Below are 24252 nucleotides of genomic sequence, written 5' to 3' on the forward strand. Positions count from 1 at the left end.
TAAAATATAATACTTTTAAACTATTCTCTCCCCCATAGACTTCAATGCCGTAAACATATTTCATCCAGTTTTTCTCAGCCTTACCCCCACCCCGATGCCAGCCTCATCCTACAAAAGTGGCACCATATAGCATTTGTCCCTTTGTGACTGAGATACCTCACTCAGCATAATGTCCTCCAGGGTCACCCATTTTTAATAATATTAAATGAGTTCCTTGTTTTTCAGTGCAGCTTTTTTTTTTTTAACCACGATGTTAAGCCCCCTCTGGTCTCCAGCTACTTTAACTGCAGACACATGATCTTGCAAGTTACCAACAGCTGTGGGACTAAGATAAAAGAGAGGTTCCCACACTGAGTAGCAAGACTTGTGGGAACAAGACTTGAGGGGGAAATGGGGCAAAATCCTGTTGACAGAGAGACCCTGGTGGTGAGACCCTGGTGATAACGGTGGAGAGACTGAGGCATTGCTGTGGAGAAGCTGTGGCAAGGTGTTACCAGAGGAGTTCTGAAACAAAGGCCACAGTTAAAGGGTATTGCTGTTCTTGCCTTTATTGATGAAAGCGAAATCTGCTTACTGAACTGAAACCGGAGCCTAGACTAACTGAAGAATTGTGCCCTGGAACTGTTCGGCTAAAATCTGGACTTGTGAGATATTCTTTCCCTCCCTCACTTTCCAAGTTATTTCCCTAATTAACATCATTCTTGGTACCAAAATGGAGTCAAATCTGAAAGACAACAATGAATAAATGAACCTCTTGTCACTGCGATGGCTCTAAGGCATCGTGTGGCTGGGCTACAGGCTCTTTATCTGCTTTCTGCTCTGAAACGCTGAGGAGCTGTGCTATTCTTACTCTCTCTGCCCTTTCAGAAAGACACTCATAGTCCTATGCCCCTATGTCCTATTTTCTACTGTCTAGATAGGGGGGATCAAATGTCATGACCACAAAGGTCATCTTTCTAAACTACTGTTAATTCCAAACATGCCAAGAATTCCCCCAACATCCTTCTAGAAGCATGTTCTCATCACGGCATTCACTGTGAGGCTTTTATATCATATTGCCTCATATCTTACTGCCTTAGAAACATCTTTATGTACGTCTGACTCACTCTTTAGTCCGTGGGAAGTAAAGGTCAAGAGCTGTAAATAGGTCATCTCTGAAATCTCAACACCTTGAACATGTTCTGCCATGTTCAACAGGTGAATGGATGGCTGGATAGGTGGGTAGATGCATAGATGGAGTTCTGGAATGAGTGAAGAAAATGAGGATGCCTAGAATTGCTGTATGGAATTGAGTAATGATAAAGTTAAGAATAATTAAGGAACTATGAATGTTGGTTAATTGCAGATGTATACAAAAATGGTCCGAGTCTTCTGGGGATGTTTCCTCCTATGGAATCTCAACATCGCATCTTCTCAGGCCATTTACCCTGGAATCAAGGCAAGGATTACTCAGCGGGCACTGGATTATGGTGAGTTGGATGCTATTAGAAGCAAAATGTCACCCACAGAGGTGGAGTCTACCACTCAAACCCAGCAGCTCATGACTTGTGATGGCTCATGACTTAGACAAGCTCTATGTGGAGTCAGTTCATTTCTAGCTTTGTGGTGAAGAAACCCTGAGTGCTACAAATAGTGGTGGTGGTGCTCATGGTGGTGCTGGTGCTGGTGCTGGTGGTGCTGGTGCTGGTGGTGGTAGTGGTGGTGGTGGTGGTTGTTAGGTGCCATCGAGTTGAATACGATTCATTGCAACCCTATAAACAAAAGATCTGAACCTAGTCCTGTCCTGCACCATTCTCACACTTCCTGACACACAAAAGCCCATTACAGCAGTCACCATGTCAATCCACCTGGTTGAAGGTCTTCCTCTCCTTCACTGATCAAAAACCTAAATGTTGGTTGTTCTAACTTACCCAGCTGTATCACAGAAGACTTAGTGATCTGCTTCTGTAAAGCATGATTTTACATGCATGAGCAGATCTATCCAGTCACTCTCGGCCCCGTGTTACAAATGAGAATGTAAATTGCACAAACAAGTCATACAAGCAAGTGAATGACAATGTTGAGATTCAGAATTATGCTGTCCAATAGTACCATGGTTCTACGTTTTTATGTCCCCAAGTCTCATATTATTCATGGCATTATACAGGATGAAACCTGCTCTTCTTCGTCTCCAACAAAGACCAACTAAGTGGAAATGGGCTTAAATTCAAAGAAATGGATAAAGGCAATTCCAATGCAATACTATTAAAAGGTCAAGGGCAAAATCAAAAGATCAATTATTATCACTTTATAAGTTACCTTTCCCAGGATCTTTCCTGCTAGAGGACTCTATGAGTTCAGAGAAGTATGGGCTATAATTAAAAAAAGTGACAGGTTAGTCTAGAATTAAACAAAAGCTGCTGTTTTTAATCTTTTTGTAGTCCTAGGATGCTTTAAAAATATGGATGCCTTGCCTTAAAAAAACTGAGACACACATGAATGTGTTTGCACATTAACACACACACACACACACACACACGCACACACGCACACACCCCTCTACCTCAGCCATTCGTTAGATTTTCAGAGGGCTCGGAAGTTTTCCATAGCCCATGGATCTCAAGCAAAAAATTACAGAGCTTAAAGAATCTGGACAAAATAGAGTAACTTCCTGAAACTGGCCGTAACACAAAGATTCTGGAGCAAAATTGTCCAGATTTGACTACTGGTCACTTAGTTCTTAGTTATGTGAATTGGGGGAGAATTAATCTGAGTGTCAGTTTTCTCCATAAAATGTGGATGATTATAATAATTTTTCTCATTGAAGAAAGTTTTACACTTTTCCTGTCAATCACATTATGCATTGGTGAGTATTTTAGCACTAGTCATACTAGTCACACAATGAAAATGTCTCATATAAGCTCTATGGTCTTGGGCAAGTTATTTACACTTATTAAGGATCAATTTCTTTCTTACAACCAGTTAGAGGCAATTACTGTGAAACTACATCTCAAATACTTTGGGCATGTTGTCAGAAAACACTGATTCTTGGAAAAAAACATCATGCTTGGAAAACTAGTCAGTAAAAAATGACAAAGATTCTCAACAAGGTAGACTGGCACAGTGATTACAACAATGAGCTTGAACTTGGTAAGGGCTGAGAGTGGTGCAGGGTAGGGCAACGTTTTGATCTGTTTATTTACAGAGTTGCTGTTGACGCAACTACAACTTAAAACAATGACAAAACAGAGCCACTTTTCTGAGTTTCTGTCTTTTACATATCCAAGAGAATGCCTTAGTCAGCAAATTGTACTTGTGCCACTAATGGTTTTAGATTATTACCATCTTTGTTATTATCATTTGGAACTTTATTGTTTCCTTTACAGGTGTTCAAGCTGGAATGGAAACAGTTGAGCAAATGATAATGGAAAAGAGCATCCCAGATTTAAAAGGTTCTGAATCTCTTGAATTTCTGAAGATTGATTATATAAACTACAACTTTTCAAAGTAAGTAAAAGAAGAGAGCCTTTTCAGCAGTGAAATGACTCTTTAGGATCTCAGGGTCTTAGATATACTGCCCTATGTTTTGATAGACCTACCCAGCATCCATCATCTTCTTACTATAATAAAGTCTTCTTACTAAAAAAAATTTATCTTACCAATTATAATCTATTAGAGTAATAAAATAAAATGCACACTAAAATGAGGTATTTGTCAAAAATTAAAAACATTCACTCTACTGGAGTAAAGCAAAGAGATTTCTTGAGGGCAATACAATTCATGAACTGGAGAAACACAGGCAAAGAGAATCAGCCAAGTGCTATGAAGCATGGGGAGAAATGGATGCTTTTATAGTGAAGATGGGGAAGGAGATGGTGTAATGGTCCCAAAGTCACAAGATGAGTATATCATCAGCAACTCTGTTTGCAACTATATTTTTCCTGGAACATCTTGAGCAAACTCATTTTGCAACAATCATGTTCCTGAATCCCAACCTTATTTACTAAGAGTCACTTGAGGCAAGATCCAGGTCAGTTAAACAAGATGAAAGATTGGAAGCCAGGGCTCTCTGATTCTAATCAACTATGTGTATATAGTTCAAGACCATATGTATATATAGATATATGTATTGTATGGGGAAGAACTTATATTTATAAGCTCAGAAATGCAGGAGCAGCTTGTGGAGAAATGGAGTCTTGTTTCAGGCATTATGTCAGTCATTTTATTATGTCAAGTGACTCAATTTCAGTTTGCTAGCACACGATAAATGTGAAGCTGCATCATAAAGTGTCAATTACTGTATGAGTGTTAGTCAACATTCCTAACGACAACATAAGCGTGTCATTTGAAGAATGAGATCATTTAAAAAATTTAAGAAGAATAATGGAATTGTCACATTGCTTCGTCCAGACCAGAGTTCTGAAGTTGTATCAACTGGGAATAAAGTTAATATAACAGAAAATTAAAAAGACAGTGATTTGGAGATAACAGAGATTTGTGTTATTCTCCCATGTAAGAAGCTCAAAGGAAACAGCCCCAGGATCCTGTGAAATCATCATGATTTCATCAGCACCCAGTCCCTTTATCTTTTTCTGCTCCACCATCCTTCTAATCTGATGGTTGCCTCGTTCCCATATGGCCACCATGGTTCTAGCCATCAAATCCCTGTTTCAGGCAGCTAGAAGGGGAAGAGGCAGGAGAAGAAACCTCATCTTTAGTAAGTTGGGGTTTTGGTTCTTGTGGTGTTCTTTTTTTTTTCTTTTCTGAAACTTTACCTTAATCATATTTTGTGTTAATCAAGAGTTCAGTGATTCTAACCCATGAGCTACTCTACAGAAGAAAGTTGGGGCAGTTCTGTGCCCATAAACCACTTACAGTCTCGGAAATCTCACAGGTTATGAGTGTAAATTGACTTAACAGTGGTAAGGGGGGGTTTTTTTGTTTGTTTTATGTATGAATAAGCAGAGCTTTCTCAGACGGAGCTGGACCTATATGCAGGAGATATTGGAAGATCAGATCTTTTTTTTTGCCTTTTATTTTTTTCTATATTTTATTAATTTTCATAAACATTTACAGAGATTTTGGGTTTCCATTCATTCATTGTTGCACTATTCTCTCTACCCTCCTCCCAGTTTGTTCTTGTCCAAATGCCACAGTGCTTGTCAAAGCCAGTTCTGATTAATCTTCTTTGTCAGTGTGTCCTTTGCCATTCCCTATCACTCCTCCCTGAGAGAGACTTCACCCTGAGTCATAAGGAAAAGGGGATGGCGTATTCTCTTAGCTACTTCCTGCTGAAAAGGGACGCTGTGGGTTTCAGGGTGAAGATCTTCTCTCACTACTCTAAAGGGCCCCTTTGGCAGTAGGAAACACATAGACTATTATGGAGATTGATTTTGGAATTTAGATGCACTCTTATTGATTGTGCTTGGCCGTACATGTTCATATCCTTGAAGATGTATCATGGGGGTGTTGCAACCTAGAAGACACAAATTTGACTAACAAGTTATAAGTACATGAGTCAAAAATTATGGAAAAGTAAAAGAAAAGATTCTTGCATTGTTTTACAAACCCTCCCCCAGGTCTCCTCCACCATGTAGCCCTCGCTCTAGTCTCCTGTGATGACAGAAATACCTAGTTATATATCTCTTTTAAACAGTTTTCTCCCTCCTCTGTTTCAGTGCAGTATACATTATTGAACCCATCTTACTCAGTCTCTCCCCAACCCCAAGGACAGTCCCATTCTACAACAGTGGCATCATGTAATATTTGTCCTTTTGTGACTGGGATATTTCACTCAGCATAATGTTCTCCAGAGTCAACCATTTTGAATAATATTGCATGAGTTCCTTGTTTTTTAATGCAGCATAGTATTCCATTGTGCGACTATACCACAGCTTCTCTAGCCATTCCTTTGTTGATGGGCACTTAGGTTGTTTCCAACTCCTTGCTATTGTGAACAAAACTGCAATAAACATGGGTGTGCATATATCTGCTTGGATGTCAGCTATGGTCTCTTCAGGGTATATTCCCAGTAGTGGAATTGCTGGGTCAAATGGTATCTCTATTTGCAACTTTTTGAGAAAGCGCCATACTACTTTCCACAGGGGTTGTACCATTTTACACTCCCACCAACAGTGAATCAGGGTTCCAGTTTCTCCACAACCTCGACCATTTGTTGCTTGCTGTTCTGTTAAATTTTGCTATTTTGACTGGGGTGAAATGATATCTCATAGTTGTTTTAATTTGCATCTCTCTTAGGGCTAGGGATTTTGAGCATTTCTTCATGTGTTTGTTAGCCATCTGAACGTCGTCTTCGGTGAAATGCCTGTTCATATCCTGTGCCCATTTTTCTATTGGATTATCAGATCTTAAACCAGAGAACTCTTTCATCTCCAAGAAACTGAGGGATGATTTAACAAAGAAGAGGGGAAATGGATGTCCAGACAGTAACTGGCAGCCTCTGTCATAGACAAAGCCCCAGAGACAGTCAGGGAGATAAAATCTCTGTTCATCTTGAGTTCATCCTCGATGGTTAGGGGGGAATCAGGCATTGATGAGGAGTTCTCTGTGACAGTGACACACTATTTGCTCGATTGCCACTCCAGCCTTTTAGAATAATAAATTAGAACTATCAAGGATAACATTCTATAAAATTAAGGATTTGCTTTTAAAGGGGAAGCAGTGACCTAGGGAGTGCTCTAATTAGTGCATTCAGCTATCCCATAAGTATTATTGAGTGCCCACTGACCTAGACACAGGGATATCTTACCTAGGCCCAGGGGATAGCTCAGCGAGCAACACAGACGTGCCACCTGGCTTGAATGTCCATTGGAGAGATGACCACTAAACTAACTCATTAAAATGAGAGTAATGCCATTTATGTAATAATAGCAGAAGAATATAGATAAGAATATAGATAAGAAGAAACAAGTCCTCCCAGGCATTGCAGGTGAGAATAAATAAATGGGCACAGTCATTTTAGATCTGTGCTCCCCAAATAATAGACAATAGACAATTGTAGCTGGTGAGCATTTAAAACGTGATTGGTACAACTGGACGTACTTCCTATTTTATTTCAGTATTTACTTAAAACCGATACCCAATTCCATTGCTGGGTGGGGAGGATTGGAACAATTTGAGTATGCTGATTTCCTTTTCCAACAGCAAATTTCATAAAATCTTGATGCCAAGGAAGCATTTCCAAGGTGTAAAATACATACCATATCCTGAGGATTTATTTTAGAAAAATAATAGAATGTAACCCATTAGTAATTTTTAGAGACTTTTACATTGAGATGATATATTGGATACATTGGATTAATTTAAAAATATTAATAAGATTCATTTCACCTGTTTATGTGACCACTAGAACATTCTAAATTGTACACATGGCTCACATTATTAAATTATATTTCTACTAAACAATGCTTTTTCAGAAGGTGATTACAAGTATCTTCTTGTAAATTTGTACGACATTTGACCCCCAAATTCCACCTTTCAGCACCTGTCTAGTTAAGTACATGGTGGTGGTGGTTGTTGTTGTGTGTGGTCAAGTTGAAACCCGTAGCTGACCATCCAGTGGGTTTTCAGAGGCAGCTAATTGCATGGGATGAGATCGCCTTGCCCATCCTTCACCCAAGGAGAAAATGAAGGAGTTCAAACCATGTGCCTTTGGGATTGCAGCACAGCTACTTACCACTAGGCCACCAGAGCCCCTTAAATACATGTATGCACGTGGCATATATGATAATGTCCACTGCAGCATTGTTTAGAATTTAGAAGTATCAGAAGCACTCTAAATGCCCATCAATAAAGGAATTTTTTCCCCAAGTGGTACATCCGCATCTGGGAATATTTTGCAGAAGTCATTAAGAGTAAGTCAGGTTAAAAAAAAAAAAGGAGTAAGTTAGGTCTCCCATGTATCAAAATGAAAATATTTCCAAAGCATAAGTATCTGCCAGACTTTTCCTGCACTGGAACTCGGGACATCTGACAGCAAATAGGTAGGAACAAATGGTTACAAGGGGGAAACAATCATTTCTTTTTAGCTATCACATTTGTGTTGAAAAGCCTCCTAATCTTAGTTTATAACAATGCTTTTCTCCTGTTCAGCATTTATACATACGATCTCATTTGGTCTCTTCAGCCTACCCATGAGTTAATACTTTCTCTGAGTGATTGACTGAAAGAAGTTAAGTACCATGTCCAAGGCTGCACAGCTAATATAAATCTTGGCTCCAGGTCAAGAACACATTGCGTGAAGTGACATAGCCTAGTGGTTAAAAGCACAGTCCGGAGACAATTCAGAAGGGTTCCAGGTCTGCGTATTGTGACCTCAGCCAAGTTCCTTATCTTCTCATCTCTGAACTAGGGATTGCAAAAACAGTGACTATTTCAACGGCTTGTTGTACAAGTTAAAGTGAACTGACCGGTTGTAATCACCCAATAGAGGTCTATATTCATAAATTAGCATAAATCTTGTGGCTGGCTGTCTTTGGTGTTAAATGCAACTCATGTCCTCCTGGTTGCCTGTTGCTGATCTAGAGAGTCCTAGAGAAAGAGAGGTCTCTAAAATAAGATTCTCCACCAGGGAAAGATACTATCCACATAGAGGTCATTTGAAAACAAAAGAAGGCCACATTCCTGGTCCCCTCAATAACTGGAAAGGAATAGCAATGCTGACATTACTAGGCATGTATGCCAAATGTCCTGCAATAGCCATGTCGATCTTCTACCATCCAAAATACTGACATATATACCTCCCCCACTCAGAAACTCTGAATCCACAAAAGGAAAAAATAATGGTGTCAATGATATACCTTTTCATCTTTAAAGAAGCTGTAAATATTCTTTTATTATTTGCAAATTTACTTCTACATGTGTTCATTTCTCCCCTCAATTTGGTACAAAGGGTTTTCTGCCAAGGAATTACAAGGCATTGAACAGATTCAGCACTGCACACATGATATCTTTTCCTCTGTAGAAGGAAGGAAGGGAGGGATTGAAGGGAGGTAGACAGGTACCATCTGGCCAATTCTGACCTTGGCTACCTTGTATAAAAAAGAACAAAACATCTTCAAGTCCCTCATTTTGTGGCCATTGTGCTAATCCATCTCACCCAGGGTCTCCCTCCACTTGTCTGCCCTCTACTTCAGCCAATATGGTGTCCAGTTCCCATAATTTGTCTCTCTCAATGACATGTCCGAAGCAAGCAAGTCAACCAATGTTCTGTTGTGGTTCATAAGATTTTCATTAGCTAATTTTTGAAAACTTTTAGAGCTGAGTGAGAGAGGCTGCACTAACTCCTCTGCTTCTTACTTTGCAGCATAAAAATCAAGGCCTTTTCCTTCCCAAATACCTCACTATCCTTTGTGCCAGGAGTGGGGATCAAAGTGTTCACTAATCACGGAACTGCCAACATCAGCACGGACTGGGACGTCAGGTCTCCGCTTTTGTGAGTACACCTCCGTCACCGCTTCTACTGGGAAGTTGCCATCAAGTCACAGCCAATTCACAGCTGGCCCTTATAGCTGGTTTTCAGAGGCTATAATCACACTGGAAGAGATTGCTCACCCTTCTTCCTCGGAGCAGCTGTGGGCTCAGCATTGTTCTGGTTGTTTGGCATCTTCCACTCAGTCATTGACAATTCTTCTCAAGAGCATTTTCCCGAAGAAAGTTTTAAGTAGAAGTGTTGTCGTTCTAAAGATCCCTGGTGTTGTAGTGGTTAAATACTCAGCTCTTAAGCAAAATGCTAATGCTTTGGGTCCATCAGTCACTCCACGGTAGAAAGACGTGGCAGTCTGTCTCTGTAAAGATTACAGCCATGGTGATCCACAGATTCACTCTGCCCTTAAAATTTTTTGGAATCATCACTCTAGTGGCTCTGAAAATATGTTTCTTTTAAAGGTTGAATGTTGTTATTGCCCATTGCTGTTGAGTTGAAACCAACTCATAACTGAGCCTCTGGTTGGTTTTTAGAAGCTATAAATTGCATGGGGAGAGATAGCTCATCTTTCTCCCAAGCAGCGGTGGATGGATTTGAACTGCTTGTCTTTAGGCTGGAAGCACAGTACTTTACCCACAAGGCCATCAGAACTCAAAGGCACAGTAATTGATCAAAATATCATTTCAGATTTTCAGAAAGCTCCAGATCACGCTCTGTCAGAGTAACCAACAGATACCTTAACTTTGTTTTAAAAGTTCCTTTACTTTTTTTAAAATACATTTTATTCGAGTGGAAATTTGCCTCAGCATTTTAGATGCAACAATGAATCACCAAAGGGTCTTCAACACACTTTGCATTTATACTGTTTTTGTTGAGTCTGTTTCAACTCATGGTGAGCCCCACTTGCACAAAGTAGAATTGCTCCATAGAGATTTCAAAGCTGTGACCTTTCTGAAGCAGAACTTCATGCAGACAGACCTATCTCCTCAGGTACCTCTGGGTGGATTAGAACCATTGATCACTCAGCTTAGTTGAACCTATTGAACTTAGTTGAACTTACCTATTGGTACCAGCTAGCGATTCCTTTTCCTCCATAAACATCATATGAGAGTCAATGTCTTTGCTTCTTAGTCACTGAGTCATCAACTATATATTGAGCACTTTCTCTGTGTTAGGTCAGGCACTGAGTGTCAGGGGCATGAGGATGAATAGTATAGCATACAGTCAATCCCTTCAAGGAGCACATGGACTGTATCTAAGTGATACTTTACCCATTCATGACCCAAGTCCTTCTTGAATAAGGTGGTGTCAATTTTGCTTCCATTGTTATTTCTCCAAACAACGTATATATGCCATTGTTGTTATAAGGTGCCGTCAAGTCTAATACGGGTGTGTGTGTGTGTGTGTGTGTGTGTGTGTGTGTGTGTGTGTGGACATAGCACATATGTGGTCAATCACCATCAGAACCAGAGCACTCATGATGGTACAGCCACAGGGTCCCTTGAGTTGTTCTAATTCCTGGTAAACATTCATTCAGCACCAACTCTCAGCCACACTCTGCTCTGGATGCTGGGAACCCAGAAGTTGCCATGACTGAGTCCCTGCCCTCAAGGAGCTTAGCTTCTGAGGGTCATCAAAGATCCACGATTCAACTCTCCCCCCAGCCCAGGTTGGGGTAACCTGCCACTGTTTCTCTTAACAGCCAAGATACAGGAGGAGCTGACCTGTTTCTCTCTGGGGCCTTCTTCACCGGTGTCCTCATTCTGTCCCGAAACAACTTTGGTCACCCAACACTGATGCTCCAGGACTGCCGCGCTCAAGTGAGCCACGCCCACGTGTCCTTTTCTGGAGAACTCAGGTGAGTGGGTAAACTGTGGTAGGCCGTGCCTGGGCTGGGGCTGGATTCTCAGGCATTCCCTCAAGGGAGCTTTAGAACCAGGAGATTCTGATCCTTGATTAAGGGCCTTTATTTCTTTTCCTTTTTTCCTCTCCCCCACCCCAGTGTCCTGTATAACTCCTTTGCTGAGCCCATGGAGAAACCCATTTTAAGGAACTTAAATGAAATGGTAAGTCGTTAGTAGCTAGATAACCAGGGTCAAATGCCATCAGCAGAAGTGCGGCTGTCTTGTAATCAACTCTTAGTCAATAAATCTTTATTGAGTGCCTGCTGCCTTCCAGGCACCATACTAGACATTTGCACTCACATGGGCGTATTTCCTTTGCAACTTAATAGCAGTCTCTCAAGTGCCTATTGTGTGTAAATACTGCCACAGGTGCAGGTACACAGAGATGCATGTAACAACAAATTGCTCACTCTGTACCGAGTAAGCAATCAATAAGCCTGTATCTATTGTTTTGCCTCCTGTATGTCCAGCACTGAGAAAGGCCTATGGGGGGGGGGGGGGGGCGGGGGGATAAAAAGAAGAGAGGACTTATCATCTACTCAGGGGGAAAAACCAAACTCAGTTTAGTCAAACAATGAATGAATGAGCACTTCAATTCAGTACTAGCTGGCATGATCATTAGTTGAACAGAGGAATTGGGAGGGGGAATTAATAGTGTTTACCACGGGCTAGGGAGGGAGAGGAAGGAGAAATATGACTGTTTAGAAGGCATAGAGTTCTTGTTTATGAGGATATACATTTTAGCAAAGAACACTGGTGATAGATAGTTGCCTACTGTGACAGATGTAATTGAGCTCCATGAATTGTAGACTTGAAGAATGTTGAAATGGCAAATGTGGTGTTATTTGCACAATTTTTTTAAAAAGAAAGAAATGGGACTTAGAGGTATGATAGATATTTTTTTGTAGAAGGTAGATTTTGAGCTGAGCCTTGAATCCTGATTAGAGTTTGGGTAGGTAAGGAGTGGAAAGGATATTTCCAGAAAACAGAAACAAGGTAAGATACCTTCAAATGCCTAATTCTGTAAATCAAGGTAAAGGTAGAATTAGCTGTGTGCCTTCTTTCCATAGCTGCCCCTTATCTACCCTGAGCCTTTCTCTGTATTCTAGAGGAGACAAGGATAGGGATGAGGGTGCCTGGAGATTAGGGGGAATTGGGGTTTCTTGAGGACAAGGACTGGCTGTCTCTTCCCCTGCATTCTCAGCTCAGTCCTTGGCAGAGAGGAGACGTTTAATGAAAGCCACCAAGAAATCAGTTCTCAGAGACACCAAACGTCTAAGAAATGACACGACTGTCTAGAGAGCTCTAAAACTTGTGCTTCCAGTCATGGCCTTTCTTCAAAGAACCCTGGTGGCGTAGAGGTTTAAAGCCCTCGTCTGCTAACTGAAAGGTCAGTAGTTCAAATCCAGCAGCTGCTCCTGGAGAAAGATGAGGCAGTCCGCTCCCGCAAAGACTGACAGCCTGGGCCGACCTGTGGGGACAGTTCTTTTCAGTCACTATGAACGGGCATCAACTTGGCAGCAGTAGGTGTGGTAGGCTTGGTCTTCCTCCCTTACCTGCCAGGTGCTGAAGACCAGGGAACATGCATATTAATTGTTGATAATCTAAAAGAATGTGCTAGGAACCCATGCTTGAGCATTCATCAGTTTAAGAGCAGGCCCCAGAAAGGAAGCCAAGCGCAGAATATGTTATGTCAGAGTCACTTGGCTGCTAACTGAAAGGGTGTCAGTTCAAACTCACCTGGTGGCTCCGCAGAAGATGGACCTGCTCACGTGAGGGGACGTTCTGCTCTGTCTCGTGGGATTGCTAGGAGTCAGAACGAAATCAACAGCACACAATACAGCTGAGAGTTTTCCTACAGCCTAAATTTTACGGTTGAGGAAGAGTAGACGCCTGGCTTTTCGAAGTCTCTCTGCAGCACTGCAAACTAGATAAGAAAGCTCAGACCAAAAGTGTGCAGAGAGCCAGATCAGATTTCACATTCTAACTCTGTACCTCTGTGCTGCTGTCTAATCTAAGTTTCTGTTTCCCATCTCTAAGGAGACAGTGGGACCTGCCTGTCCAGGTTGCAATGAGGATGAAATGAGGTTAGAACAATAACAGCTAGTATCGGCTGAAGGCTTCCTAGGAGTGGGACAATTTTGCATGACCTCCATTTCTGCTCTGAACAATCTGATCAGACAATCAGAATGAGGAAACTGAGGACTTGAGGGTCCAAGTAACTTACCAAGGAATTCAACTCTAGGCAGCCAGTTTGTGGCCTTAACCACTGTGCTGGCTCCTAGCAGGTATCTATCAACAGTGCAGTCTTCACCCTCTGAGACAGTGGCCACTCTACTCTATAGAGTGGTCAGTGGCTGGATTTATGCAGATTTATTAATTTATGCAAATTTATTAATTTATGCCCATTTCTGGACCTTTTTTCTGAAGTGCCTACAGGTAGACTTGAACTTCCAATCTTTGTTTTATCACCAGACACCTAAGTTTGTTAGCCCCTTCTGTTCTCGTTACTGGCTGCCATCAAGTCATACTCATGGTAATCCTTTGTGTTACAAAGTAGAGCTGTTGTGTAAATTTTTCTCAACTATAATCCTTCCACAAACATATTACCAGTACTTTTTCTTCCACTGGTGGATTCAAACTACCAACCTTTAGGTTACTATCCAATTACAAACTGCTTGCAACAATCCCCACCCCCAAAACTTTTTATTTATCTGTCTAAAGATATTGTTGAGGGAAGCTCTGGTGGCCTACTGGGTAAGGAGTTGTGCTGCAAACTCAAAGGCCTTTGGTTCAAATCCACCATCTGCTCCTCAGGAGAAAGACAGGCAAGCTCCTCGCTGTGATTTACAGCCTCTGAAAACCCACTGGAGGCTCAGCTATGAGTCAGGGCAGACTCCACAATGATCATGATCACAAAGATACTCTATAATCCTTCAAGGCTGCTTCTCTGATCCCAAAGTGGGGAAGCTTCAATGACGGTTCTTACCTTCTGATCTCAAGCTCTCGCGCTAGCCCAGGGAGGAAGGAAAGAGGCCCCTGCTCTCAAGTGCAGGCAGGTGGGCAGCATCCCCAGCAGTGGGGACAGGAGCAGTCTCTGGGCAGCCGTTCCTCAGGTGTGACGACAGTAGCACATGTCCTCCCATGCCTCAGAGAGGAAAGCCAAGGGCTCGCTCTTCTGTGGACTAACTGGGTGTGATCCTGGCTGTTATGTGGCGATTAGCCAGCATCCTATGACACCTCACTCATCCAGACGTAACAAGATCCACAGGCATCAATTCATTAAAAAAAACCCCTTTATTGACCAAAAGGAAACCATCTCCTACCAAGATGGTTTCTGTTTGCAAGACCCAGGGCTATAAGTAGATACATCTCATACGATAGGAGAGAACTCTGGTGGCCTCAAGGTAAGGAGCTGTGTTGCCAAAGGCACACAGTTCAAATCTACCAGGTGTTCTGTGGGAGACAGGTGGACAATCTCTTCTCGTGTGATTTTTTGCCTCTGAAAACCCACTTGGAAGGGGTTAGCTACGAGTCAATACATAACAACAGTACAATATGGTAACTTGCATATTTTTTTCCCATCCTTTCTCTTTACGGCCAGCTCTGCCCTATGGTCATCAATGAGGTTGAAGAGCTAAATGCTAATCTCAGCGCGCTGGAGGGTGAGTCTTGCAATTGTCTCTTCTGTATGTTTCTCTTTGCATCCCATCTCCAGGTTTGCTTTGTTGTTGTTGTTGTTGTTGTTATGTGCCGTCGAGTCGTTTGCGACTCATAGCAACCCTATGTACAACAGCCCTAAACCCTGCTCTATCCTGTGCCAATCTCATTGCCTCTGACACACCCATCCCAATTACCCCAGTCACTGAATCAATCCACCTCATAGAGGGTCTTCCCCTCCTGCGCTGTCCCTCTACTCTACCTAGCATAATGTCCCTCTCCAAAGACCTGTCTCTCCTTACAACATGTCCAAAGTATGTCAGACGAAGCCCCAGAATCCTTGCCTCCAAGAAGCAGCCTGGTTTAACCCTCTCTAGGATGAATCTGTTTGTTTTCTTGGCAGTCCATGGTACATTCAATACTCTTCTCCAGCAGGTTTGTTTTTGTGGTTTTTTTTTTAGAATAACAAAAATTGTTTTACTAAAACATAAGATTTACAGAAGTGTCCAGACAAGCCATACAAAATGGTCACAAGCTTTTTCTTGAAGGGAGAATTTTATGCTTGACAGCAAAGTCACAGTGTTATTAGTGAGAGCTGTAATGTTTGTTTAATGTTCCCATTTTGGTTCAAACAATCAAGCGTGTCCATCTACAGCCTCTAAATAAAGATAGACTTGGCTAGAGGGTATATTCTAAAGAACAATTGGTTAGCTGCTTTTAACCAATGCAAGTAGAAGACCATAAAAAGGGGGGAAGGGAGTCCATAAATTTAAAATAAAGTTACTTCCTCCTCAATGCAGGACCGCTTTATTTCTTTATTATGCGTTAGTCTCTGCAAACTAGAGCCATGGGGAGGTGTCTGGGAGGACATGTTCTGAGAGCAAGGAGCATATTCTCTTTTGCTGTGAATCAACTTCAAGTTCAACTTCACATCCACTGCAGGAAGAAGTGGCTCCTGAGGACTATATGCCAGTCAGGGTATTAAACCTTCATGAGCTTGGACATAAAATCTGTGGTCTTCGGAGTAACTAATGCCAGTCTGACCAGGTTCTTCCCTGATGTGATACCCTGCTGTCTTCATGATTCAGTTTGAAGGCTTTAACATGGACTACCGAACCACTGTGACCTGGGTCTTTCTTGGTTTTTCTTGTACTTTTCCAACGATCACATTGTTTGTGATCCTTGAGCCCTACACCTCCTGTCTTTCCTCTCTGCCTGAAAGAGCTTTCTCTCACTTCCACTCATTCATCTCACAGGTATTTATTGAGTGCCTATGTCGGTGTCACTGATAAGTCCTGTCCTTCCACTGTCTACCCCTTCCCTATCTCTTGTTCTTTTCATTTTATAAGCCCCAATCCAGCCATAATCTCTTCTAAGAACTCTTACCTAAAAGTCTGCACCCCAGAATGTCACACCTTGACTGTAGTTTGCGTGAGACTTTGGGAGCACCCTGTCTTTGCCCTTCCTCAGAGCATTCACCAAGAATATATTGGCACTTAGAATGGATGGAGCTCAGTTTGGGGTCTGATGATGCAGCAGTGAACCTTGGAGGCAAAAATCTCTGCACTCACCACACTTGTGGGAAGAAATAATTAACAAGAAAGAGACATAAGTAAAACCGGAGAGGAAAACCTGTAGAGAAGGAACTAAAGAGAGGAATTCATTTTCAGTCATGTGACCAGGAAAGGCACCATTGAGTAGATGGTGTTAGAGGGAGACCTGAAGAAGGGAGGGAGGGAGGGAGCCTCCCCTAGATATGAATGAAGAACATTCCTGGCAGAGGAACCCCAGTGCACAGACCCTGGAGCATGTGCTGTGAGCACTTGGAAGAATTCAAGACTGGAAGTAGAGGGATGGAAGGGAAAAGTAGTTGGAGGTCATGTTGGACGGGATGAGTGAAGGCCACAGTTAGATTGTGAGGGTTTTGTTGAGAAGAGCAAAGGATTCACTCTTCATGGTAATTTTGAAGACTAGCTCCTAGTTGCAGTGAGATGGGTAGCCTTTGACAAGCTTTGAGCAAGAGCTGGCATGGTCTGGCTTCCGTCTGAACAAGACGACTCTAACTTTTGTGTTGCTAAGAGAGAAGGGACCTCCGGTGACTAGTTCACAGGGAGTCAAACTACTAAGCCAAAGATTGTTCCTCTCTGACTGGTCAAATCTCCTCTGGAAATTATTCTTTTTTTAAATTGTTTCCAAACTCCAAAACCCAGTGGAGGGTCAGCTATGAGTTGGTTATGACTTGACAATGAGAAAGAGAGAAAGAATAGACAACAAGAAGAAGGAGGCAAAGGTGGATGCAGGGAGTCCACTTATGAGACGATTGAGAAACAATAACACAAGTGAGTAGTGGTAGCATTGGGTATAGGTGAGAGCAGTCAAGAGGGTAAGAAATGTTCAGATTCTGGACTTATTTTGAAGAGAGAGAGTATTTGTTGACAGACCGAATGCAGATCATGAGAGGAATCCGCGATGACTCCAGGTCTTTAACCCAAGCAGCGATGACGTTCCAATGATAAAGTTACAAGCGCAAAGAATGCAATTTCTGTTCACTAAGATGGAGAAGACTATTAGAATTGTCAAGAGCTGAGTTCTAAATCTGCACTTATGACACTATATTATAAACTGTGATTTTATTATCTAGTATTTTTGTGGCCTAAGACCCAGGCATAGCGCCTAGTCTGTTGTTGCTGTTGTTAATGTCCACTGAGTCCATTCCAATTCATGGATACCCTGTGGGACAGGACAGAACTGCTTTATAGCATTTTCTTGAGTATTTTTTTTTAGCCTCTGAATTTTATTTTATTTTATTTTGGATTTTCATTCATTCACTGTTGCACACTTTCCTCCCTGCCAACTGCCCACCCCTTCCCCCCAGTTCGCTTTTCTCTTTGACAAGTAAAAAAAAAACACCAACTTTTAAAAATTCTTTCATTGCTATACAATTCCCCCACCCCAGTCCAGTACAATTTTAATTGAAACAGTGGATGAACAGTCCTTTTCTTCTGCTTTATTGTTGGATGTGATAGCATCATTAATCTTTGTATTAGCAGTTAAGCACAAGTTGTTTACACCTTCTCTCTCTCTCTCATTGTGATTGAAACAAAACCAACACATAGCTGACCCTTGTGGATTTTCAGGGGCTCCACATGCGAGGAGAATGCCCATCTTTCTCCCACTGGGAGTTACTAGGTTCAATAAATGTTGGACTGACGAAAGGAAGGAGACAAGTGGCTGGAGAGATTAATATGGATGCAAGTGAGTGAATGAGAAAGGGAGAGAGAGAGAAAGATGTAGGGAGGAAAGATCTAATTGAGGCTATCTGTGGTCTTTTTTTTTTTTTTTAGAGGAGCACTAAAGGCACAAGTGTTTAAGCAAGCTTTTCCCTGCTAACCAGAAAGTTAGCACAGAGAACTCACACAGAGTCTCAGTCCTGTAGGACAACGGCCTTCTACTACAATGATTACAATCTAGAAAGCAGTCTGGCGCAATTTTACTCTGTCACATGGGGTAGCTGTGAGTGAAACTTAATGCAGCAACACTTAACAGCAGTAGTTTGGCTTGGGCAAGTTTCTTTACCTCTGGGAGCCGCAGTCTTCTCACCTGTGAAATGGCTCACTGTTCTTTGCTCGTAAAGTGATGATGGGAGCCCATTGGGATTAAGATTGGAAAGCATTTTTTTAATTTTTAAAAATTTTTATTTTATTATTTTTTTGTGTACGAACCATCAAATTGGATCTGACTGTTACAAGAGGAGATTGTCCCTCATTTTCCAGCTGAGCATCTGGTAGATTTGAACCGTACACCTCTAGAATTGCAGTGCAGCTTCTTGCCACTATGCCACCAGAGCTCCCTTGGAGAGCATGTTTTTAATTTTATAGTGGTGTGTTCTTGTTGTTAGATGTCATAGAGTGAGCGCTGAGTCATAGAATCCCTATGTATAATAGAACAAAACCCTGCCCAACGTTTTATCATCTTCAGAATCTCTTCCCATTAAGCAGTCACTGCATCTTTCAAGGAAACCATCTCAATGAAGGTCTTTCTCTCTTTCACTGATCCTCTACTTTTGCAAAGATAATGTCCTTTTCTAGGAACCAGGCCCTCCTGGTAACATGACCAAAGTATATGAAATGATGTCTCACCATTCTAGACTCTTAGAAGCACTCTGGCTCCATGTCCTCTGAGACAGATTTGCTTGTTGTTTTGACAAGCCATGACATATCCAATATTTGTCACCAACACCCCAATTCAAATGCATCAATTCCTCTTCAGCCTTCTTTATTCATTGCCTCACTGTCACTTGCATATGAAGCAATGGAGAATACCGTGGCTTTGGTCAGGCCCACCTTTATCTTTAAAGTAGCATCCTGGCTCTTTAATAATTTAGAGGACCTTGACAGCAGATTTGTCCAATACAACAACACATTGTGCTTCTTGCCTGCTGCTCCATACATGTTACTTGTGGATCTAAGTAAAACTAACTCATTGATATCTTCATTTTTTTTCCCTCTCTATTTATTATGATGTTGCTTATTAGTTCAGATGTCAGAATTTTTATTTGCTTTGTGTTGAAATATTATCTGTACTGAGGTCTTCAGTATTTGCTTCAAGTCCTTTTCACTTTCAGCCAGCAGGGTTATGCCATCGACTTACTGTAGCTTGCTGGAGCGTTTCTCTCCAATCTTCATGCCACATTTTTCTCCATATTATGATGTGAAGTAGTATTATACCCTCTACTCGCTAGTCTCCATCAGCTCTTTTCTACAAATGATATTTTTTTAATTATTCTTAAATTAGTAGTGTTATAAATGGAAATCTTCTCAGCCTCTCCAATTCAGCAGGTTATAGTCTCTCTCCTCTTATGTCTCTCTTTCATACACAAACACACAGTATCTTCTTTTAAAATATCATTAATTCACCTGAATAATAAATAGGTAAACAACCCAATCGCAAAATAGATACAGGATATGAATAGACACTTCACCAAAGAAGGCAGTCAGAAGACAAACAAACATACGAAGAAATGTTCAAAATCCCTGGCTATCAGAGAAATGCAAATCAAAACAACTATGAGATATCATCCCACCCCGGCAGAAATAGCAAAATTCAACAGGGCAGCAAACAACAAATGCTGATGAGGTTGGAGAGAGATTAGAACTCTTATTCATTGCTGTTGGGAATGTAATATGGTACAGTCACTATGAAAAGCAGTCTGGTGCTTTCTCAAAAAAATTGGAAATAGAAATACCATTTGACCCAGCAAATCCACTACTGGAATATACCCTAAAGAAACCAGAGTTGTGACACTAAAAGATGTATGCACATCCATGTTTTTTGCTGTGTTATTCACAAAAGCAAAGAGATAGACACAAACCAAGTGTCTGATCAACAAACAAATGGATAGTAAAACTGTAGTGGCTACAATGGAATATTGGGCAGCATTTAAAAATAATAAACACATAAAACATTACACAACATGGGGGATCCTGGAGGATATTATACTGACTGAAATACTTAAGTCACAAAAATTCACTAGCTGTATAGCACCACTGTTATAAAATAGGACAGATCAGGGGGATTTGAGAGAGAATGAGGAAAGAGTGGATAGATAATGAACACTCCATTAGAACCGATGAGGAGAACTGACCAAAAGGGATATACGATTAGGTATTATACATATGACAACAGTCTGGAACAAGGAGTGCATTGTGAGTAGACTGGGAAGATGGGTGAGAAAATGTGCAACAATTTTAAAAGAATAATATTTTTTAAATCACTAATTACAGTAGTAATGCACATTTATTTTTTTAAGAATCATTCAATTTGCATCTATAACATAGCTTTTAACAGTCTCTTATTATACCAATCCAATATATAAAGATTAGTGAGTATTAGTAATAAACTTTATGATAATTTTTAAAAAGAATGTTATATGTTGTATATACAAGCACATGTATATGCATATGCACCCTTGTCTACGAGGATAGAGTTCAAAGTTTTACTGATGTTTCTCAGGATATGCTTCAAAATTTTCCTGATACGATTGTGAAAATTATTTCTCTCATCTTTTAACGTCTTTTTTCCTGTGTTTTTTTTTTCATTTTCTACTAGTTTATTTACAAAATTCTGACATATTATTTTTAAGAACAAATTCTTTCAATTTACCTTACCCTGCTCCCATCAAATTGTACAACCCAATTATTAATCCTCTCTTCCCCTACCCATCCTCATCACTCTGCTTCCACCCTCTCCCTTCCCTTTTGGATCCTTATACTCATGCTGAAATAATGGTTTTATACAATATTTATCCTTGTGGGACTAAGTTCACTCAGCATAATGCTCTCCAGTCCCTCCCAAATTAGGTAATAATTTACAAAATCATTGCTCCTGTGTGCTGCATAGTATTCCATTGTGTGAATGTACCATAATTTCCCAAGCCATTCCTTTGGGGTTGAACATTTTGGCTGTTTCCATGTTATTGTGATGGTGAATAATGCTGCTATGAACATTGGTGTACAAACTTCCATTTGTGTCTCAGTTCTCATTTTCTTAGGGTATATTCCAAATAGCAGAATATCTGGGTCATAGGGAATTTCTATGTTCAACTTTTTGAGGAAGCCTTCCAGAATGGTTGTACCATTTTACAGTCCCACCAACAATGTATAAGAGTTCCATTCTCGCCACATCCTCTCCAGCATTTATTACTTGCTGCCCTGTTAAACTTTGCCACTGTTACTGGAGTGAGATGGTACCTCTCTTTATTGCCAGTAATTTTGAACATTTCTTCATGTGTCTGTTTGCCATTCAAATATCTTCCTCTGTGAAAATTCTTTCCATGACTTTTGCCCATTTGTAATTGGGTTATCAGTCTTTTTCTTGTGCAGGCCCAGGAGTATTCTGTAAACTTTTGTTTTAAGACTCTTGTCTGAGATGGTATCACCAAATATTTGTTCCCAGACTATAGGTTTTCTTTTCACTCTGTTGGAAAAAGTTTTCCTGTGTTTCTGAAAGTACATATATATGTTTTACTTATGAAAAGATGGTTGTTGTTGTTGTGTACCATTGAGTCATAAATTACTCATAGCTCACCCTCTAGGGGTTTTCAGAGGCTATCAATTGCACAAGAGGATATTGTCTATCTTCCTTCTGCAAAATGGATTCAAACCATGTGTCTTTAGGATGGTAGACCAACTCCTTACCACTAAGCCACCAGAGTTCCCTTATGGAAAGAAGAAATTGTTCTTTTAAATGAATGATTAAAAATTTTATTACTTGCAACAATGAATGAATGAAATTCCAAAATCTCTGTAGATGTTCATTGAAATTAAAAAAAATTAAAAAATTTATTACTGTGGATAAACATTACTTATATATTATACTATGCTTTTATTGAATAGACTTTCCTTTTCTCTTTGTTGTTTAGTTCTAACCAAGATTAACAACCATACTGTACTGGATTATTCCCTTATTGATTTTCCAGAAATTACTGAGGACTACATTGACCTAAATTTCAAGGTAACATCATTAGAATTCTTGTCTGTCAACAGTCAGTATTTGGGAAACAAACATATGCAAAGGGAAATAAATATGTTCCGCAAATGATTTCATTTTCTTTCAAGTAATTCCGTCATGATCTTGCTCTTACAAAAGGCCCTTAAATATTTAGCTATTTTTCATAAACAACATTGAGAGACCACTGGATAATTTAATAAAGAAAGAAAAGGTACAAATAACATATGAATAAGAAATGAAAAGGGTGATGTCACAAGAGAACCAATCAAAATAGTAATAGTAGAATGCTAGGATTTTGGTGGCCTCATGGTAAGAAGCTGCACTGCAATGCCAAAGGCATGCAGTTCAAGTCCACCAGCTGCTCCATGGGAGAAATATAGACAGTCTCCTCCCATGTGATTAACTGCCTCTGAAAACCCACCAGCAGGTCAGTTACAGGTCAGTTCTGGCCCAACAGTACACGACAACACCACATGAGAAAATACACGCCAACAAATTTGAAAACATGTTAGAAAACTATACATTTCTATAAATATGTTAGACCCTAAACTAACACAAAATGATGCAGAAATTTGAACAGACCCATAATAAAACAATACCCCCCCAAAAAAAAGTCATGCAAGAGATGGGTTCATTAGCTAATTTTACTAAACACGCATAGAAGAGCTGGCACCAATTCTCCTCAAACCACCCTAGAACATAGAAAAGGAAGGGCTGCTGCTGAAGTTTTAGGAAACAAACATAGCTGTTACCAAAGCTAGGTAAAGACACAACTAAAAATTTTCAAGTAGGGAGAATTTTAGTCCTTCCTTACCAGTTTGTTTTTGTTGTTGTTGTTGTTGTTGTTAAGTACTGTCAAGTCAACTCCGACTCATAGAAACTCTGTGAACAACAGACCTGAACCCAGATCCCTGTCCTGCTCCAACGTCATCATTGGTCCTGCTCAAGCCCATAGTGATAGTCACTGCATCAATCCATCCCGTGGAGACTCTTCCTCTCTTTCTCCAACCCTTTCTACGTTAGCCAGCAGGATATCTGTCGCTATGGACTCATTACCTCACCAAACTGTTGTTTGCTGTTGTTATGTGCCATCAAGTTGCCTGTGACTCATAGTGACCCTATATATAACAGCTCTGAAACCGGCTCTACCCTGAGCCAAGCTTATTGTCTCTGACACATCTACTACCCCCATACCCTAGTCACTGAGTCAATCCATCTCATCGAGAGTCTTCCTCTCTTGCACTGTCCCTCCATTCTCCCAAGAATAATGTCCCTCTCTGAGAACTGGTCCCTCCTTACAAGATGCCCAGAGTATGTCAGATGGAGCTTCAGAATCTTTGCCTCCAAGGAGCAGCTTGGTTTCATCCTCTCTAGGTAAAACCTGCTCATTCTCTTAGAAGTCCATGGTTCAATATTCAATACTCTTCTCCAGCACCACAGCTCAAAGGCATTGATTCTCTTTCTAACATCCCTAGTCATTGTCCAGCTCTCTGATACATAACAAGTAATTGCAAAGACCATGGCCTGTATCAAGTGCACCTTAGTCTCCAGATTGACATTGTTGCTCTGTAGTATCCTGGAAATGTCCCACACTTTTCCAATGCAATTCGTCTTTTCATTTCCCGGCTTCTGGTACCAAGAGTGTTGATTGTGGAGCCAAGCAAACTAAAGTGGTTAACAAACTCAATCTCTTCGCTGTCTATCATGATACTGCCAATCGGACCAGTGGTGAGAATCTTTGTTTTCTTGATGTTG

General features: G+C 40.8%; 1 protein-coding gene across 1 annotated transcript in view; it reads left to right on the top strand.

Annotated features, from left to right (window-relative positions):
• The first annotated feature begins 1345 nt into the window (after window positions 1–1345).
• Window positions 1346–24252, top strand: part of BPIFC (BPI fold containing family C) — a 61573-nt gene continuing 38666 nt past the window's right edge. Inside the window, exons 1-7 of the mRNA XM_006897531.1 lie at window positions 1346–1469; window positions 3366–3486; window positions 9305–9433; window positions 11127–11282; window positions 11427–11490; window positions 14933–14993; window positions 22409–22500. Coding sequence (XP_006897593.1) covers window positions 1346–1469; window positions 3366–3486; window positions 9305–9433; window positions 11127–11282; window positions 11427–11490; window positions 14933–14993; window positions 22409–22500 — 747 coding nt within the window. The remainder of the gene's footprint in view (window positions 1470–3365; window positions 3487–9304; window positions 9434–11126; window positions 11283–11426; window positions 11491–14932; window positions 14994–22408; window positions 22501–24252) is intronic.

The sequence above is a fragment of the Elephantulus edwardii genome, unplaced genomic scaffold (genome assembly GCF_000299155.1).
Source record: "Elephantulus edwardii isolate Elephantulus edwardi_28Jun2011 unplaced genomic scaffold, EleEdw1.0 scaffold00211, whole genome shotgun sequence".
In the NCBI taxonomy this organism is placed as follows: Eukaryota; Metazoa; Chordata; class Mammalia; order Macroscelidea; family Macroscelididae; genus Elephantulus; species Elephantulus edwardii.